At 42.5% G+C, this 20,868-nt stretch overlaps 1 protein-coding gene and 1 non-coding gene across 9 annotated transcripts in view; one reads left to right on the top strand and one right to left on the bottom strand.

The window, feature by feature from the left end:
* The window catches only part of DOCK9 (dedicator of cytokinesis 9), a 178,096-nt gene that overhangs the window by 29,744 nt on the left and 127,484 nt on the right, over positions 1–20,868 (top strand). For all 8 annotated transcript variants that reach the window (XM_040624053.1, XM_040624047.1, XM_008685005.2 and 5 more), the window contains exons 3-4: positions 16,351–16,440; positions 20,408–20,490. In XM_040624053.1, coding sequence (XP_040479987.1) covers positions 16,351–16,440; positions 20,408–20,490 — 173 coding nt within the window. The remainder of the gene's footprint in view (positions 1–16,350; positions 16,441–20,407; positions 20,491–20,868) is intronic.
* On the bottom strand, positions 556–662 carry LOC121101474. Its single transcript, XR_005833465.1, has one exon. It is a non-coding gene; the product is annotated as a U6 spliceosomal RNA (small nuclear RNA).

Genomic DNA, 20,868 nt, shown 5'->3' with positions numbered 1-20,868 from the left:
GAGCTTTTTATTGAAAAATGTTCTTTTGATAAATTCCTCGAAATTTTTATCAGAAGGGATTCAGTGGCCAACAATGTAACTTTCTGTGAACATTGTGGTTTCTGGGATATTAGTTCATGTCCAGGATTGAACCTACCCGAATAAAATCTGGATAAATATAATATCTCTAAATTGACATTGACCAGACCTTTAGGAGATGAGAATTTTAATTCTAGTTTAAGTAATGACTTTTACAGAAAACAGGGACAGATCATACTTTCATGATCAAATATATTTTAAAAGCTTATTTTTTGGATGGAACTGATCAGTTGAGTTGAAGAGTATAATTATAATTGGTAGTTCTACTCCTTGTGCAAAGGGCTCAGCCTTGTGAGATGCTTAAGAGTATGAGACAGGGCTCCTGCTTTCAAATTGCTCAAAACTTAGAAGAGATAATGACCTTATGTTTCTTTTTTTTTTTTTTTTTTTTTTTTTTTTTCCGACTGGCCTGCACTCAGCCATTCCTGCCAACTCAACACAGACCAGGTGTCTTCTGGTCCCATGAGCGGCTTTCCCAAAAATATGGAACGCTTCACGAATTTGCGTGTCATCCTTGCGCAGGGGCCATGCTAATCTTCTCTGTATCGTTCCAATTTTAGTATATGTGCTGCTGAAGCGAGCACGATAATGACCTTATGTTTCTGATAGGAGAATGTGACCAGTATCACGAGAGAGATCAAGTCCCATGGGAATTTATTCTATTAAGTTGGAGATAGTGGGACATCAGGTGCTAAGAATCCTTTAAGTACTTGGAAATGCAGAAGTTCAGTCTAAGAGAGGAGCGGGGGTTATTGATCTGGGCTCACCCATAGCAATATGAGTCAGCAGTGCAGACACCAAGAGGATGGGGGTGCCCCTGTGAGGACTGGATCTTGGGGGCACCTTCACTGAGGAAGGAGGCAGGTGGGAAAAAGACAGAAAGTAGGGAAAGAACCAGGAAACTGCAGGGTCCTGGAAGTCAGTGAGAGGAGTTTGAAGAAGGTAGGGAGAAAGGACAGACAGTCTCACGCTCCTCCTGATGGGGTGGGGAGTTGATACCTAGGACATCTTTGCCGGTGAAGATAGTTTCTACCCAGGGCTGATGAGGAGAGCAGATCGGGTACAGGGGTAGTGTTACATGGTCGCAGAGAGAAGGAATCATCATGGCTCAAAGTAAGAACAAGAGGTTTTATCAGGATTGGGAAAAAGAGAGAATGAGCTAAGAAAGGAAGTCCAGGGATGGGGAAGACATGGAAGATGCCAGTGTTATAGGGATGTGGTTTGAAACAGGGCTCTTCACAGGGGCACCTGGGTGGCTCAGTGAAGTGTCTGACTCTTGGTTTCAGCTCAGGTCATGATCTCAGGGTCATGACATGGAGCCCTGCATCAGGCTCCACGCTCAGTGGGGAGTCTGCTCGAGATTCTTTCCCTCTCCCTCCTCCTCTGCTCCCCCCCTCCATGCTCTCTCTCATAAACAAAGAAACAAACAAACAAACATCAGGCAACAGCAGAGGTAGAGGGAAGAGCAGGCTCCTTGCTGAGCTGGGAGCCTGGCGCGGGACCCAATCCCAGGACCCAGGGATCATGACCTGAGTGGAAGGCAGATGCTTAACTGACTGAGCCACCCAGGTGCCTCATAAATAAAATATTTTAAAAAAGAAAGAAACAAGGCTCTTTGGGGATCTTGGGGGTGGAATTGAGGGTCTTTGGGGGGAGAAGAGAGAGAGTTTCATCTCTGAACAACATGGAGAGGATTGGCTATTGAGAAATTAAGAGTGGATTTGGCTGAAGGGTTAGTGTCAGGCTGGCTCAGGGGCAGTACAGTTCAGTGGGGGAGGGGGGCAGTAAGAAGGGTTTGGAAACCTAGGGAATAGGGTGAAGAGGGGGTGCCAGAGTCATTGTTAGTTCCTCCATGGCCATAGCCCTCATCCTTTCATGCCGTGGTTAATGCAAGAGCCTCCTATCAAATCTTCTAGATCCTTTTCTTGACCCCTTCCAGTTTATCCTAACGGAGTAACCAGAGTGATCGTTTAAAAATAAGTTTAAAAGGTAGATGAGATGATATCACTCCTGTGTTCAGAGGCCTTCAGTGAAGACCTTATCATGGCCAGAAGGGCTGCTATGGTCTTGTCTACCCATGACCTCCCTGACTGTCTTCCCACACTGTCTGCTGCAGACACACTGGCCTCTGTGGGGGCTTCTCCTTCACCCCGGGCCGTCTCCTGCCGTAGGGACTTTCTCAGGCTTTCTCCTGAGCCAGTGAATTCTTTACCCAGCTGTCTCCCACCTCCTGCAAGCCTTTTGCCAATCTTACCTTCTTAGTGAAATCCTTGCTGATTGCCATACTGCCTGACCCCCTTTGGCCTTCCTGGTCCCTTTTATTTTTTTCTCACCACATTGCTTATCAACTTCCAACATACTTACACGTTTATTCATGTGAACTCTGTGGGGGCAGGGATCTTAGTCCTGTGCACTGATGTTTCCAAGCACCTAGAAACACATGGCACAGGGCAGGAATTCAATAATACTTGTTGAGTGGGATGAATGAGTGAGAGGGAGAGAGAAGATGAGAATGTATGAATCACCAACCAAGAGTGGGGCTCCTTCCACCTAACATTTTCGTGAAAACAGCCTTTTTGGGAATGTCAGTGCTTGAGAACTGAGAAGAGAAAACAGAGGTTGGGGGTTTAGTGGCAAGATGGTGTGTGTGTGGGGGGGGAGGGGAATAGCAGCAGGGCCCAAGACGGAGGCACTTGAGGTTCTAAAATGGCCTCCCATGGACTCTTGGCCGGGTGTGGAGTCTTTAGAGGTGGATGTTACTGAGAAAGGAAGATAGTAGAGGACATGGTGGGTGAAGGAGCAGAAATGCTTGGTGTGGGGTCATTGGAGCAAAGTGGCCCTTGGAGAAGGGGTGTTTTGGTGTTTGCAATCACACGGGGACGTTGGGTAGGCAGCATGGATCATGGCACGGGTGACCTTGGAAGCCTTGTGGGTAAAGTGAATCAACATATAAGAAAACACTAAATAGTTTGACAGAAATTTGGAAAGTTAAAGATGTAAAATATTTCAGCCCAACTACTGGGGCTATTGAACCTAGATGATACCTAAAGTCAAATAGAAATAAGTTATAGGCATAGCTGGTCAGATGACTATTTTGAGCATTTAATCTAAGCTTGAGATGGATCCCTCAGCCCCTTGAAGATATACATGGTAACATTTCTTCCTTACTGGAGCTGCAGCAGGAAAAGAAAATGATATAGGACCATTTGGTTGTTACTGTTTCCTTGACTGTCACATTTGTTTCTTAATTTGTTTAAAATCTTGTGCCGCTCAACAAACTTAAAGGAATATCAGTCTTGGAACCGTGCCAGTTCAGTATTATTTAGGTGAGGGTGAAAATTACTTGTGAATAACAGCTTCTCTACTAGATTCTCCATCCACAACCACAGAAATATGTCAAGGAACCATAACTAACTTTGATTTGTGTCATGCTTTCTAAATGAAGGTGGCAGCCTTGTGGGATCGGAGGATGAGCTGGACGTGACCGCTCCTGCTCCCCGGTGAGGTTCAGGTCATACGATACTGTGGTGGTCAGAGAGGAAGGCCGTGGCTGTCCCTCTGGATCCCCACACTCTGTTACAGGCAGAGCTGGTCCATTCGCTCATCAGTGGAGGGTATATGTCATGCCCCCTGGCATACAACGATAGGGGGCGTGATTGACGTGTGTTCGTGTTATTTTGGGAGATGGGGGCATTCATGCAGAATGTGTGATGGTGTCCCAGGACCTGGGTAACTCAGGGAACTGTGGTGCCTGCCCCAAAACCATTAGAATAAGATCTTGTCCGATTGATCTCTGTATTTACAAAGCACGTTAGCCACTTTCCTCCACACAGCCTGCTAAGGGAAGTGGCCTTTTTTCACTGAGGCAGATCCTGTATTACATGGGTTTTATTAGAAATACTGCACAGTGGGGCACGTGGGTGGCTCAATTGGTTAAGTGTCTGCCTTTGGCTCACGTCATGATCTCGGGGTTCTGGGATCAATCCCCACCTCTCTCTGCTCAGCGGGGAGTCTGCTTCTCCCTCCCCATCTGCCTTTCCCCCAGTTCATGCCCTTTCACTTTTTCTTTCTCTCAAATAAATAAATAAAATCTTTAAAAAAGAAAAAGAAAAATACTGCACACTGCTGAGGAAGACTTATGATCAAGTAGGGAGTTGAGATTAACTACATAAATAACTAGAAGAAATAGGACACACTCACTTGCATATAATATTACCTGCATTAGTGGGTCTAAGATTTGATTCTCTCACGTAGGGTAAAAGATCCTGGGTAAATCTCATAGTCCAACACTGTGTGCGTGCACTCCCCACATCAGGTCACACTCCCTTCCTCCCTTCCTTCCTCAAATCTTCTTTGCTGTTTTAAAATAATGTTTGACTCACATTTTAAACAGGTCAGAGGGAATGGTAAGTGTCCCACAATTGGTAGAAATGGGTAAGCACAGACTATACTTGGAGCAATGAGGGGTAGGAGGACAGTTTTATGTATGTGATTAATATATTTGTCTTAGGTTATTAAACATGACTAACAGACAGACATAGACAAAGTTCTAAGTGAAGGTGATATCCTAAGACCACGTAAGCACATGGAGATTTTATTATACTGCATCTCTACATTCATTGAATATTGATCTTTATAATTATTCATAACTATAAAACTATCTCAAGGTGGCAGCTCGGGAGTAGAAGAAAGGAGACACAGTAGGATTGCATGGAAAACAAAAACAAGGAGTCCTTAAAGAGAAAATCTAGGTTTTAGCCTCAGAATTACCAGATGTCATTGAACATATTAGTAAGTTCAAAATCTCTGTGGTTCCTACAACTTGAAAGGGTCCTTCTGTGTCCATTGCTCTGCCTTTTTCTGCCGGGGTTACCGGGCAGAGCCTAGATGCTGCCAAGTGTGTCCTGCTCGGAGTGTCCGGCAGCACCCTGCGCATGCGTGCTGAGTGTGTGCATGAGCTCCAGAGAGGACGGAGTAAGGAAGTTCGGCGAAGTCCCCAGATGTCAGAGGTCCTCGCGTTAGGACTTCTGCTCCGCGTTTTATCTGCAGAGCATAATCTCGGCTCCACCGTGTTTAAAATAAGACTTTGGATGGCATCCCAGGAACGGAAGTGCTGAGGCCCGACGCTCTGATGAGCAGTGTGGCGGTGGTGGTGCCCGCAAACGTGTGGAGGGATTTGAGAGCAGTCATCCTTGGTGCCTCAGGGAAACTGTACACCGAGCGATGAGGAGAACACGAGGAAAGCTCACCAGTATCTTGGAACATGTAAATAACCAGTATCACGTTTTAACGTGAAGCATATTCACTATGCTAGGTGTTCACACAAAGGTATGGTCTTTTCAGGAACTAAATTGCATTCTAGAGAAAGACATACAGAGCCATACACAGATAAGTAGAAAACAAAAGAGTCTATGCTTGCTTATACCTTCCTTAAGATTCTGTTGCCAGATGGAACGTGAATCAATCAGAGGGATGGTAGGCGCTCTAGACCCGAGATTTAATCATGTGATCTGAGGTTTAGCCCTAGGTCTCTCTGTTACTAATCTGGGTGTTGGGCTAAGTGAGAAGCCTTCTTGAAACTCACTTTTCTTAATCGATAGTTCAGAGATAACATTTGCCCTAAAATTTGGGTTCTTGTAGATATGCAAGAGACACCACCAAGCAGCAAGGCTCTTTGCACCCCAAGCTGATGTCCCTCAGTTGGCAGGGAGGGAGCTGAGGGCCTAGGAAGCACCCCCCTTCTCTCTAGGTAACATCAGTTCATTTTTGAGGATTTGCAAAGTCACGTGATTTGGGGCAGACTGAGCCCCTTACTCATGGGGAAGCTGGACCTGCCATATGTCCCCCAAATGACCAAAGGCCACTCCTGCTTTTCTGGATTACTGCCTCCCCCTCCCCCCCGTTCTCTCTTATGAAGCAGTATTTAAGAGTGACTAAAACCAAGCTTCTTTGTAACACCAAACCAAACATAAACCAAAGGAAATCTCTAAAAACTGAAAAATTGACGAGTCTGGTCATGAAGGGTCCTGAGCATTTAACTTATTTAGTTATAGTTTACTGCATTTGGAAAGTTATGTAATCTATAATTTGGGGGGTTAGCAGAATGAACTTTTTATGACTCTCAAAGGTCTACTGACACTTACAAATGCATGTGACATTTTAGGAAACAGGACAGAACCTACCTGATGGCTCACCAGTTCTGAGACACTGTCTCATTTGGAACCCTGAGTGATCTTACAGTTGAATAAAAGAATCCCCATTTTAAAATCTCAACTGCCCATTCACTCAACAAACATTTATGTTGTGCCAGATGTTCTGCTGGGTGTTGGAAAAGCAAAGATGGGCAGCATAGTCCTTGGGTCTCGAGTCTGGTAGGAGACGTGGGTGGTGGGAGCAGCTCTGCAGTCAGGTGGGTGGCCTGGTGCATGAGGGAGTCACAAGTCCCCATGTGCTGGAGGGCGGAAGAAGGGCAGAGAGTCCGGAAAAGTCATTAGAGCTGCTCAGCCAGGGTCTTTGGTTCTGCTGAGGAGCTTGGGCTCTATTCTGGTGGCATTGAGGAGTCATGGAAAGGATTTATCCTGAGGCCTGATGCTAGCAGATGAAAATTTTAGAGAGATGACTGGCAGAGAACGGGTAAGAGGGACATAGAGGGGAGGTGGGCATGAGAGTGTGGGTGCCACACTGTGGTGCACACAGGAGCCCTGTACATCAGTCATTGTTGTGGGGACGTCCAGCAAAGAAAGTCACTGACGTCACACGGGGTGGCACTGTTGAGTGAACAGAGAAGGACGGTGCTGGATGGGAGCCTGGGTAGCTTGCAGGGGCTGGTGAGGAAGAGCTGTGAGGTATAGGCGGCCCCAGCATGGTTTTAATAGGCTCCTTGAGAGTTTGTTGTAAAATCCCTCCAGAAACCTAAATGGGATTCCTTCTCTAGACCCTGTCGTGTCCCATGCCTTGTCCATTTTCTTAATTATTAGTGAATTCGACACTGAGAGTTCTCAGGAAACTGAAAATGAGATCTTCTGTTGTTAATAGAACATTGTAGGTCAGTCGCCAAGACTTGATCTCCGCAAGGAGATGTGGGAAACGCCCAGTTTCCAGCCTGGCTTGGGACTGAATCCTCCCAAAGCAAGTCATCTGCTCGAATCAAATGCGTCTCCCAGACATTTGGAAAGGTTCCATTATGCTGTGCTCAATAAGTTACAGTAAAGTCCCCGGAGTTTCTTGTAGTAATGTTTCATGCACAGACAAATGCAACCAAGGCTGGTGTCCAGCATATGATATAAAGGGGCCTAACTCCACAGACACGTGAGGTTCCCTGCAGTTTGGCACAGGCCTAGGACAAAAGGAAGGAGGTGTTGAGAGCTCCCTGTCTAACCAGGGAGTAGTTGAAAATCCAAGATAACTTTAGAACATTGAAGTGGACTCTGTCCATTTGGCCCAGTTGAGCACAATATAAATTCTACCCAGGGCTTACTTGCTTAGTAAAGGAGATGGGCCAGGCTGAGGGACGCCAGCCTGAAGAGCTGTCTTCCCTCCACCGCCTGGGCTTTGATTTCTGGCGACATCCACTTCCCTCCCCTCACTGAGTGCTGGCCCCCTCCTACCACACCCCAAGGTTGTCCTTCTCCTGGAAGATCAAAGTACTCTTTCTCTGCAAATGCATCAAGCCCTCAAAGGTCTGAAGGCATAGTTCTACTACGTGAATTAAAACAAACACAAAAATGAACACACGTACAGGGTGCTTTGTATAGAATTACAAACAGGGTAGGGGTTGACTGCTAAGCAGAGAGAGTCCACATTTTTGCCTAAGAGTAGATGGGAGCTGACCCAGGCCCAGAGACCTGGTGGCCTTCCCTGTCAGCATGGTCATCTATCAGAGTGAGTCTTGGGCCCTCTTCTCGGACCTCAGGCCATCCGCAAGCCTCCAAGCCCATCTCAGAGGTGAGACGGCACCTCGGAAATTTCCCTCACTCTTCGACATCCTGCAGCCACGTGCTTAACTGACCAGTTACCGCCTCTCAAAGACCTTCTTCACCTGTTTTCTCTCAGTGTCTCAGCTGATGCACAATGGCCTCACCTCTCTTCAGAGCTGTTGTGCTTAGAACACTAGAGGAGCCGTCTCTTCCTGTTTCCAGGCCTGCACTCCCTTCTGGGCTGCCTGTGATGTTTGTTTTTCTGTCTGAGGGAGGACACTCCCAGCCCTATGCTCCTTTGAACAGGAGAGATGGGGAGACAGTGTGTGGCGGATGCATGCAGCTGGCTCACGTGGCAGCCCACCCACTTCTCTGGGATCCTGTCTCTAGCTCATTGTTCATATGGCCCCAGGGGAAGGGTGGGCCTTTTGTTTCAGTCTCTTAATTAAAATCTTACAAAGTAGGGTATTTTAAACAGCAGCGGCTATGCATGCTTCCCACCAAGAATTAAGAGGGTTGTTTTATTATAGTTTTAATGCCCATTCTAAAGTGATTAATAAAAAGTCCCATATCCATACCATATGGGTTGAGAGGGTTAGAACAGTAAAGAAACAATGACACAAAAGCACGTCTCTTGTTACCACTCACCCTACATTTATTTAAGTCTACAAAGTGACTCTTTCCTTCCTCAAATCCAACGATTCCTTTCCTAAAAAAATAAATAGGGTAATCAACTAAAGCAGACCTAGTATTCATCTTATTTTTTTGGATGTCTTTTAGTTTCTCTCAAAGTGCCTCATAGCACTCAGATAATAAGCCATTTGAGAGAGATAGACTTAGAATTCCATGTTCACAGAACTGTGGAATTTTTAAATTACACAGGAAGCCTGAAGATCCTTAGAAAACTCTGTTTTATAGATGTGGAAACTTAAAACTTTCCCTCAAGATCACACAGCTAATTAGAGGCCACGCTCAGATGAGAACTCAGGTTTCCTGGCTCTCTGTTCAAACCCCTTTCCAATATCAGTTCTCAGATTCTTCCATAGGAAGTCAAATTAAATTATTCACCTCACATTTCTTGTGGTTTGAAACATGAGCCTCTCAGTATCCCAGCTTCAGTGGGGTCAGGGTGGCGGGTTGGCCGGCACTGATGGAGAGAAGACAGAGCCAGGTTGGGGTCAGGAATTCCATTCGTAGAGAGGGATTCCAAGTTGAAGATGAAGACCAGGGTTGTAGCAGGCCATCAGGGGAACAGCTGTGAGTGATAAAGAAGAGGGTCAGGAAGTGCCAGGAAGCCCCAGGGCTGTCCCAGGTGAGGAGACCTGCTGTATAGTACGTCTGTCTGTCCCTTCAGGTGACCCCACAGTCCTGCCTGCCTGGGCCAAGCACCCTGGGCTATGGCTCATAGCCGTTGAAGTGACCCCAGTCTTTGGGGGGAGTCATTTCAACCAAGAAAGAAAAAAGAGCATCTATTTGAAATTTGTCCTTCCAAATTAGACTTGGAGATACTTACAAGTTCTGTTTCTATTCTGGTCTGGGGGCAACTCTGAACTCCTTCAACTCATTGCATTAAAAAAAAAAAAAAAAAAAAAAAATGTCTCCTGAAGATTGACCTGGGCTCTCACATGTCCTTGGATCATCTTCTGAGCATTTGGGCGAGGACTTCACCCCTTTCTCTTCCTGTAGCAGTTCTAAATTTTTCTTTTCAGTAACTCCTGACATTTTTTGGAATTTCTTGTAAGACTCCTGTCCATACTTGGCCAAGGTAATTAAGGATCTCTTTGTGTCAAAGACTACCAGCATTTAACCTAAGTAACAGTAACTGACTGAAAATAATTTAGACTATTGTAGTAGCTAGAAGAGGGCTTTTATTTTTATTTAAAAAAATGTTATTTATTTATTTGAGAGCAAGAGAGACAGAGAGAGAGTGGGGAGAGGAACAGAGGGAGAGGGACAAGCGGACTCTGCACTGAGTGTGGAGCTGGACGTGGGGCTGGATCTCACGACCCAGAGATCATGACCTGAGTCAAAATCAAGAGTCAGATCATCAACCAACTGAGCCACCCAGTCGCCCCTAGGGCTTTTATTTTTAAATTGTGCTTTGGACTATGAGGTTTCTATTCAGAGTGGTTGTTGGAGATGCTAGCTGCATTTATATTTAAGTTGCAGATCTTATCACACTTCACAGTGTGAAATGTTTCTTCCCTCCCCCCTTCCAAGTGTGGAAAGCTACTTAGAGAATGCTGCCACTAAACTTTCTTAGTAGAATGGAAATAATTTATTTCCAAACATAGGAATGGGAATGATATTCTTTGAATGTCCACCTTGATGTAGATTTTATATAAAGTGGGTACAGACCCATTTTTTTTAGCAGGAGTATGATTTTAACTGATAGAAAAATAGAAGAGAATATCACAACCATGAAAAAGAAAATTAAGTCCACTTTTGAGGAGAGCTTTAGTGTTCATTGAGTATAAATCTCCAGGTATTGATTGGGACTCTGTTACAAGCCAGATTAATAAAACTGCAAAAATTCAATGTGAATCGATTTGGCATACAATAGACTATTACCCAAATATGACTTTTAATAAACAAATCTATGGAGAAATTAAAATAGAGCCTTCACTCATGCTGTAGTCTTCAAGGGAAGACTTCAGTTTTCATAATGGACCAGAGAACAATTTGTAATAACAGAAAAAAATTATATACAAGTAATGGATGATTATTGGTAGAGTCCTATTTCTATCTCCATTGACTATTTTATTCATTCATTCTTGAAACATTTATTGAGTACTTAGCACAGAGATACAGATAGGAGGCTATGTCTCCTGCTCTCGGAGGAGTCCACAGTCTGATAGGAGAAAGTGGGATGTGTGCCTGCAAGATAGTTTTGGATAATGGAGTCACAGATTGACGAGCTGCTATCAGACAGGACCTCATGGGCCATGGTTTATAAAGTCTGGGATCAGATCTTAGCTTTGCAAGTCCAGAAACCGAATTTGTTCAGTGCGACCAGAGTTGTTTTGGGCTCAGAGAACTGACTTGTAGCAGACAACCGCACAAGAGAACTAACCAAATGCCATTTAATAATGAGCCTTGAGAATTAGAATTAAAAAGCAGATCAGAATACATTCATTGGCTGTGTCAGCTCTCTCTCCTTAGCAAAGTCTAAATGGGAATCACATTATAAACAAGTGAATTGGTGAGGCTGGACTCAGCAAGGAGTGGGAAGACCTTGGGACCTGAGGACATCAAGTGGTGGCTCCTCATTGGTGCCAAGTCCAATGTTAATGGTGCCCCGGTGGCCCAGCCAATAGATTCCAACTTTTCCTTTTAAGTGGGGATAAAGACACTGATGAAATTGCTCTGCTTATGCAAGACCTGTTCTTTCTGTTCGCTCATTCTTTCCCCAGATGAGTTAAAACCATTGATTAGGCTATAGGTTGGTGGGGTTTTTCATTCTTCAGTGTTTTTTAATTCAAGTTTAATTAGAGTTCTGGGCAGTTTTTCCTTTGGCATAGGATGTATTTGTAGTTCTAGGATTTAATGGGTCTCTTTTGTGTGTCCAAAGAGCTAATCTAATTCATTATGTTTTGATTCTGCTCTTTTAACTCTCAAGTTTCTGCCCGCTTTGTACTGAATACAACTTGTACTATCCCGTACAATCTTCTTGATGTCCTTTTCTCCTCCCTGTTGGGTTTAGATTCCCTTCCTCTTTCCTCTCATATCAGCGTGTGCTTCTGTGCCCCTTTCTCTCATATTCTTCTGTAGTACTCATAGCACTCTAATACTTTATTTCCTCCTCTTCCTCTGTCATCAGACTATAAGCTTTATAGGTACAGCAAGTACACTTTATCATACTTGGTGTCTCCAGCTGCTAGTTCTGTGTCTGGTGGTAGTAAGTAGTGACTCAGTAAAGGATGGATGGATGGATAGATGGATGAAATGATACTTACGCTGAGCCCTAAAATGATCAGTACAATGTTTTGGGGGAAGAGAAGACATTGATATTCACTCCTAAAGTCCAACAGACATCTTTCTCTATCTTACTCTTCGGACACTGACAAATGTCCTAGGAAAGGTGAATGTGGAAACCAGATTGCAGCTTCGCGTGTCCCCTTGATGCTTCTGCCCTAACTCTATATTGTGATTAGTATTTGAAAACATTTTCATGAAAACAGCAGTATTCTTCAGTATGTTAATTAGGACATGGTCCTATCTCTTAACTGTTACAGTTATTTATTGCTGATAACAAACCACTCCAAAGCCTAGTAATTTAGGGCAATAATTTATCATTTCTCACAATTCTGAAATCTGATCAAGGCTCAGTTAGGTAGTTCCGCTTGACTTGCTATCTGCAGGGTCTGGAATGCTTCCTCACGTATATCATGGTACTTCTACCAGTTTGGCTAAAACCAGCTGTGGGCTGACGGGGCATCTTTCTGTATCTGGCCTTTCCATATGGCTAGTTTGGCCTTACTCACAGCATAGTGGTCTCAGGTAGTAAAACTTTTAATGTGGTGGTTGTCTTCCAGGAAGGAAGAACAGAGCTACTAGTTTGCTAAGTTTGGAACTGGCAGAATGCCACTTCCACTTCATTGGATTGGTCAAAGCCAGCCTAGATTCAAGGAGAGGGAAATCGTCTCTACCTTTTGGTGTGAGGAACAGCATGCATGTATAGGGAAGGATAGCAGCCATCTATCTAAAAGAGATCATCTAAAACATCCAATTTTGTATACAATAAGAAATAGACATAAAAATAACATTTAAGCTAGATATGTACTACAGAAGTATGTCTCAGTTAAGTGAACGGTTTTTAAGAAATGCATTAAATTTATTTGGATGAAGTCTCTGAGGGAGCAAAGGGCTCTTGTCAGAAAACTAAGCTTTGTCAAAATCAGAGCTAGTACTTGATCGGTAATGGACTCAAACCTAGTACTCTGGTACTGGTGGGTAGTAAATAAACACATAGACAATTGGTTTAATTATGCCCAGTGCTCTCTTATCTGTTAAAGGTCAGGTCTCTCTAGAATGATTAAAGTTGTTTTCTTTATAAAGTGAGAGAATAATGGCACTCTGATCTGCAAGAATCAGAAAGATCCATATCCTATTTCTCTCACCTTAGAGGCATTTGGAAAAGTGTCACATAATTAAAGTTTCTTGAGTTGGTAATTCTGCCGGGAGAATGCTGTAGTAAATTTTTTCTTTTGACTAGTGCTGTGATGGGAAATGGGCTGGAAATGCCTCTAATAGTCTCATTTCTTGACCTGAGCATTTCCTGAATATTTCTTTTAAAGTATAATAATTAGTTTCAAAAATCTTGATAGACCCAAATACATCAAGATGGGCAGGGCTGTAGAGTGAATCCTTCTTTGAAGCATACACAGTTTCTTGAACAATTCCCCTTTTCTTATATTATTCCTGATTTTTAATAGTTTTGACAACCTCTTAGAATCACTTGTTACTCGGAAACTTTTAAAAAATAGATTATGCCTCTTCAGTGCTTGTTGTCACATACCTCTATGGTATTTCATGGGAAGAGGTGAGAAATAAGGGTCACCATTTGTGATATTTGTAAAGAAACCAAGAGCAAGGGTTACAAAGACCTCTTAGAGGCTGAATGAATTAGTAATTCACCCATGAAGGACTTCAGTGGAGAATGGAGTTCCTTCTTTCCCTTCCCTCAGAATAAGGGGACTTATTCTAAAAACAGGGTTTAAGATTACTTTCAAAGATTGGCACTATGCAAAAATCAGTAAAATAGGTGAAGGAAGCACAACATTGAGAAAACAGGGGCAGGAAATAAAATTAAATTATATATAAAATATATGCGGTGAAGTTTTCTACCTGTGCTGGAGGGGAGGGATCACAGATTTGGCCTAAAGTTTCCTCCAACCAAAGGAAGAAGAAAAACATTTGGGACAAATGCTGGGAGATCCCAGCTTAAATAGCCACGAAGAGCTACGACAGGGTAGATTCTCTTAGCAAAATGTTTTCATGTATGCTGTTTTTGTAACTATGATCTGTTAATAGTATCCAAGGATTACAGTCCTCAGGAGAAAAAATCTAGAATATTTCTTTCTGAAGCCTGAGGTTCAGTTTCCCCATATTGACAAAACAGTACCTCCCAAATAACCCTAATTAGGGTGGATGTGCTACTGCCTGAAGTCATGAGGCATTTTATTATTTAAAATAAGTATTAATCCTCTTGAAACATGAAAACAGTTCTAGTGTTAAGGAGGGGTGGTAGCATTCACAGTTCATAGATCTATTCAACAGCTATTGATGGAGCACCTTCTGCTTGTCTGGTTACTGGGCTGGTTAGGCACTGGGGATGTGTCAGTGAACAAGAACAGAGACAAAAGGCAACTAAGAGATGAATGTGAAGTAGAAAAAATACTCCCAAAACTTATATGGAGTCCCAGAAGACCCCAAGGAGCCAAAGAAATCCTGAGAAAGAAGAACGAAGCAGAAGGCATCACACACCCTGTTTCAAGCTCTACTTATAAAGCTGTAGTCATCAAAATCCTATGGTACCAGCATAAAAACAGACGCATAGGCCGATGGAACAGAATCTAGAGCCCCAAATAAACCCAAGTGTATACAACTAATATTTAACAAAGGAGCCAAGAATACTGAATGGAGAAGAGAAAATAAATGGTGCTGGGATAATTGGCTGCTCCCAAGTGAAAGAATGAAGCTGGACCCATGTCTTACAATACTCACGAAATGAACTCAAAATGGATTAAAGACTTATATGTAAGACCTGAAATCATGAAACTCCAAGAAGAAAACATTGGAATAAAGCTCCTTAACATGAGTCTTGGTAATGATTTGGGGGGGGGGTATGGTACTTTGAAAAGCAACAAAATAAAAAGTAAACAATTGTGACCACACTAGACTCAAAAGCTTCAGCAAAGCAAAAGAAACCATCAATAAAGTGAAGAAGAGACAACCGATTGAATGGGAAAAAATGTTTGCAAACCATATATCCAGGGGTTAATATCCAAAATACATGAAGAACTCATGCAACTCAATAACAAAAAAACAAATAACCCACATTGAAAAGGACAAAGGATGGGAGCAGACATTTTTTCCAAAGAAGGTGTACAAAAAGCCAACAAGTACATGAAAAGATGTTCAGCATCACTAATCATTAGGGAAATGCAAATTAGAATCACAATAAGATACCAGCTCCTGTCTGCTAGAATGGGTGTCATCCAAAAGATAAGAGAGAACAAAAATAAGTAAATAAAGCTATTGGCGTAACATGTTAAGAAAGAAAAAAAAAAAAAGACAAGCGATAACAGATGCTGTCATGGATGTGGAGAAAAGGGAACCCTTGTGCATTGTTGGTAGGATTGTAATTTAGTAAAGTCACTATGGAAAAGAGTATGGAGGATCCTCAAAAAATTAAAAGTAGAACTACTGTATGACCCCCAATAATCCCATCTCTGGGACTATATCCAAAGGAAATGAAAACAATTCAAAAAGATATCCGAACCTCAGTGTTTATAGCAGCATTATTTACGGGAGCCAAGACATGGAAACAACTAAAGTGTCCATTGATAGATGAATGGATAAAGAAGTTGTGGTATATATTTACAACAGAATAATATTAAGCCATTAGAAATGAGGAAATTCTACCATTTGCAACAACATGATGGACCTTGCCGGCATTTTGCTAAGTGAGATAAGCCAGACAGAGAAAGATAAATACTGTGTGATCTCACTTATATGTGGAATAAAACAAAACAAGACAGAAGTCATAGAAAAAGAGATCAGACTTGTGGTTACCAGAGGTGGAGGGTAGGGGGAGAAAGAATTGGAGAATGGGAGTCAGAAGGTCCAAACTTCCATTTGTAAGATAAATAAGCACTAGGGGTGTGATGTACTGCATGATGACTACTGTGAATATGGCTGAATGATATATGGGAAAGTTCTTAAGACAGTAAATCCTAGGAGATTTCAAGGATCACAAGGAGAAAGGTCTTTTTCCCTTTCCCTTTTCTTTTTACCGTATATGGGAAAATGAACGTTAGCCGAACCTGTCGTAGTCCTCATTTCACAACAGATGTAAAGCAAACCATTATGCTGTATGCCTTAAACATTATGCTGTATGCCTTAAACATTATGCTGTATGCCCCTGACCCAGAAAGAAGGAGGAGCCATTGCCGCGCACAGGACTTTGAACTTACTGGTGCCCAAAGGGATCTGTTGTGCATGACCCAAGGAGGAAGAAGCAGAGGGCTGGCAGAGACCGAAATGATGTGTCCCTGTGAGGCCCCGCTGCACCCCGAGGCTGACTGGCGCCTTTCCATCTCGGAGTAACCAAACCCTCTGCTTTCCTCCACAGACAGCCACTCTGAGGCGACAGGGCCGGTACATGTGCTCCACGGTTCCTGCAGACGCGCAAGAGGAAGCACAGAGCTTATTTGTTACGGAGGTAATGTGCTTTTCTACATTAATTTACACGTTATTTTAAAAGCCATTTTTTGCTAACACGCCCCCTTCTTTAAACTTCGATGATATTTTCAAGAAAGTGTCAAAGATGTAATTACACTTTTATAGTGGAAGTTAAAACAGGAGAATAATATGGGGTTTTCAGAGTCTGAAGCTTAGACAGAAATGTCAATGGGTCATTTCTGATGGCTGTTTAAAACATGAATTCTACAGAACTTACAGGTGTAGAATAGGGGTAACTCTTATGAACTCACTGGGAATCTTTGGTGGAGGCTTTGATATTGAGATTATTTTCAGCTGAGACTTAGCATACATTTATGTATTTGTTTACTTCATTTATATGTTTGTACACGTAACTTATTTTCAAGACTAGTTCAATACTCATGAAGTGCCAGATGATAATGAGCGGGGCCTCACTATCTCTGATCAATGTACGATTATTGTCACTCTTGTTTGAACAAATAATGATTATCTTGTTAAAGAGGAGAGAGAAGTTACTGCATTTAGACTGCTCCCCCCCCACCCCGGCCTTGGGGTGTTTGTTTCTTCTTCCAGGTGCTTTTAGATAACATGAACTAATTAGGTCTTTTAATTTTGTTTCTTGAAGTGCTCTTTCATTTAAAAATAAGGCATTTTTATCCCTATTTTTCTAGTTGCTTTTTAGATGATACGTATGCCCATCAGTAAGTTTGCCCACCCCAGGGAAGTTATGCTTTTAAAAGTGAAGACCAATTAAAATAACAAGATCATGGTCACAATATTTAGTTTCCACTGAGATTTTCGAAAAATTAAATATGTGTTTAAAATTGTAAAAGTAATGATCTTTCATCCTTCTGAAAAGAACTTCTTGTCTTTCTTCCTTGCTACGATATTAGTAAAATTAATTCCGGACAAAGAGAGCCAGATATGTTTATATAGTCTTAAATGTTTATTTTAAAACAGGACGTAGACAAACTGTGACGGACCCACAGGCAACGTCTGGCCTGCAGCCTGTTTTTGTAAATAAAGTTTTATTGCAGCACAGCCACACGCCTTCGTTACTGTGACTATTTTCACATTATAACTCAGAGTTGAGTGTTTGCCGCAGCAACCACGTGACCCTCACAGCTGAAAGTACTTACGATCTGGCCTTTTGCAGAAAGAATTTTGTTGACCTGCTATTTTAAAACATGGAGCAACTTACTGATTACTAATTCAGTTCTCCCAATTGCTTAAGAAATACGATTTTGGAGGGACGACTCTCCATTCAGTTCTTCAGTCACCGCCTGTTGAGCAGTAACAGCTTCGAGCTATGCTGCCAGAGCAGCAGGACTCAGGCCTCTTGGGACCCTGCCACTAGGGTGGAGTGAAACAGCACTTCCTCTCCATCCTCTGGTCCAGCCGAGAATGACCTAATGGCTTTCTTTCTAAAACAACTTCAAAAACCTTTCAGTATTAACTTCAAAATATTATTGAATTTCGCAAGTTTGAAAGGTCAGTCATGAAATCAGCCAGTGGGATCCCTGTCTTTCTAGAGTTACAGTTCTCTGGATGCTGATTTCTGATGTAACCCCTCATCTCCCAGACTTTTCTACATCCCCGGAGGGGTGGGGTTGCTCGCTTTATTCTATGCTTCAGCCTTAGAAGCTAGCTGTGCACTGTCAACAAGGGCATAGTAAATGAATGACTCTCTGGCTACCTGTGTTTAACTGCTTAACCGTGTTTCTTATAGTTTCTTATAATGTAAAATATTGAAACATGACAATTATCTTTCTTACCCATTTTACCTAAGATATTAAGAATCTGGGCACTCAGGTGTTGCATTCATAAATGCACTGATTGTATACAAGTGTGTGCTTATTTGTTTATTGTTTAGCTGGGCAGGTACGTGTCATATTTCAGAGGAGGTTTAACGTCCTGCTGGAGACTTTGGTGGTATGATTTTAGTTGCCGAGCTTGTTCAGAAAGCTGAACAGAGAATAGGAGCGCGTGCACAAGCCTGTGTCACACCTGGTCAGACTTGACCTGTCTGGGCTAAGGGACCTAGAGAGAATAGTGGGAAAACCCAAACCTGCAGGTAATTCTGAAATCACACTTGGTTTGGAATGTAATTTTGAGTGTGGATGTCCGATGTTCTTAATGTGAAAATGCTTTGAAGGTATTTTAGGAAAGCATTTACAAGAATGAAATAGTATTTAAAAACATTTATTACTATCTGGCAAAGAGATTGAAAAGTTGTTCAGCTCCCCCATCCACCTCTCCTCCTAACCCTTCTCTGCTTTCAAAACGATAACAAAAATCTTACACTGCCCGCCCTTCACGACCTTGCCTGTAGAGTGCTTAGCATAGAGTCTGGCACGAGAGAGGCACTCGATATTGTCGTTGTAGTTATATTCATGACTTTGGTGTGGAGGGGAGTTTGCTTCAGAAGGCCTTTGGGCATGAGCTGTGAAACTGATAAGGTCGGCCATCTAAACGATGAAGTGAAGTACGCAGAACAGAGACGTTGGTCATGATGTGGATCACAGCCAGAGTCAAGTCAGCTAGGTAAGACGTCAGTACGTGGCAGTGCCTCTTCACTTACTTATTTCACTCACTCATGCAGCGTTTTTCTGCACGCAAGTTTACATACGTGTAGCCAAGAGCTGACTGTACAGAAAATCAGTTAAGCTGATGGTAACTTAATTGAACGCTTCCCCTATTGATTTTGACTCATTCATATTTGAAGTTCTGGCGGATGCGGCCTTATAATCTTTGGAGTCTGCACGCTGCTTAGTGGATCATCCTGGGTAGATGAGTGAAAGACACCGTGCTGGTCCATTGAGTCTGTTGGGTAGTAAGGTAGTTTAATGCAATGTAGGGGACGTAGAAGCTTACTTTTTCCCCCCAGGGTTTCTTCCAGCTGGTGTAGGAATTAAATTGATATGAGAAATATTAACAGGAGGGAAAAAACCCAAAATTTTATTATGTGCACATGGAGGTCCAATAATGAAACTGAAACCCCAAGAAATGCCCAAGGCAGGCAGTTTTTATACATTTTAGACAAAAAGACAATAAATTTGTGAGGAATTGACAGGGTAAAGAAGACAGGTGTTTGGGAGCTTTAATTAGTAAGGAACTGTAAGGTAGTAGATGAGAAAAAAATGATGAGGCTTATTTCTGTAGCTTTCTCAACTTTAAAGTCTCTTCCTCTGGTGATAAGGATTGTTTTTACTTCTTAGTACAGAGAGTAATTTTCATATGGGAGATTTGTTTCCGGCTTTCAGGGACAGAGGAGGGTCTTGGTGTCTTTGGGCAGGTTGATGCCCAAGTAGCTTCAGGTCAAACCCTGGGCGCTACAGCAGCGGGTAGGTTGGCGTCATGGTAGAAGGTAAAGCTCCCTACTTTGGTTCGTGCGTGTAGGTGCGCATACAAGGTGACATTGCGATGCCACTGTGAACTGGACTCTGAATCTTTTCTCCTAATAACCTCACTATGGTCCTTACAAATGGAAGGAAAAACCGACGGCAGATTTATAGTATACTTCAGAACAGAGCAAGTTGTAACGTTGGTAAACACCATGAAAGGTCTTTAGGTTCGCACTTTCCATCCACTTTCTCCTTCTAGTCGAGGGCACATGACTTCTTAAGAACCAAGGGCTTTGAAGGCAGAAGCAGTGCACTGTTTGTTATGTAAGTGCAGAACTGAGGTGAAGTTTGCCCCCTTGTAAAATCTGCTCTCTGATCGTGAATGACGGTAGCTTAAAGTGACCCCGTTCCCAGGGGTAATGTTTTAGTGATTTTTTTAAGCTTTACAGGAACCTCTGATGGTGGAATTTCAGGCACGAGAGGGTGGAGGTGAAAGCATTTTTTTTTTTTTTTTGATGTTTGTGTGGATGTGCATTCATAAACCTTCCCAAACGTTCTCCAGAAGCCATCACATTATCTTTTTTCTTTTCATCTTATGCTTCTATTTTTTATCCCCCCCCATAGTGCATCAAAACCTATAACTCTGACTGGCATCTTGTGAACTATAAATTTGAAGATTACTCAGGAGAGTTTCGACAGCTTCCAAAGTGAGTAAATGGTCAGACCACACAAGGTGGGGTTATACACATGGGCAACAATTTTTTGCACTTGAAATGCTTAGGGAGGTATGTAACTTCATATGCGATCAGAGTAATTGGACAAAATATTTCTAGATGGTTCATATGTGTATGGAATAGCTGTTATTTCCAGGGTATTTGATAATAGGACTCAAACCTAGCACTCTCGGCTTGGTAAGTGGTAAAAACACATGGATGGCTTAGTTATGGCCAGTGGTTCTTTTCAGGATACCACTGATAAAACATAACAGGTAAAGTACTTTCTGTGAGAAATAGAAGACAAAGAAAATACAAATGCTACAGTGTGTTTTATCTTTGAAAGAATATTTTGAAGAGAAATAACAAGCA

This window comes from Ursus maritimus, unplaced genomic scaffold, assembly GCF_017311325.1.
Source record: "Ursus maritimus isolate PB19 unplaced genomic scaffold, ASM1731132v1 scaffold_10, whole genome shotgun sequence".
In the NCBI taxonomy this organism is placed as follows: domain Eukaryota; kingdom Metazoa; phylum Chordata; class Mammalia; order Carnivora; family Ursidae; genus Ursus; species Ursus maritimus.
The sequence above is the reverse complement of the archived record's forward strand: the minus strand, read 5'-3'. Positions and strand labels throughout refer to the sequence as shown.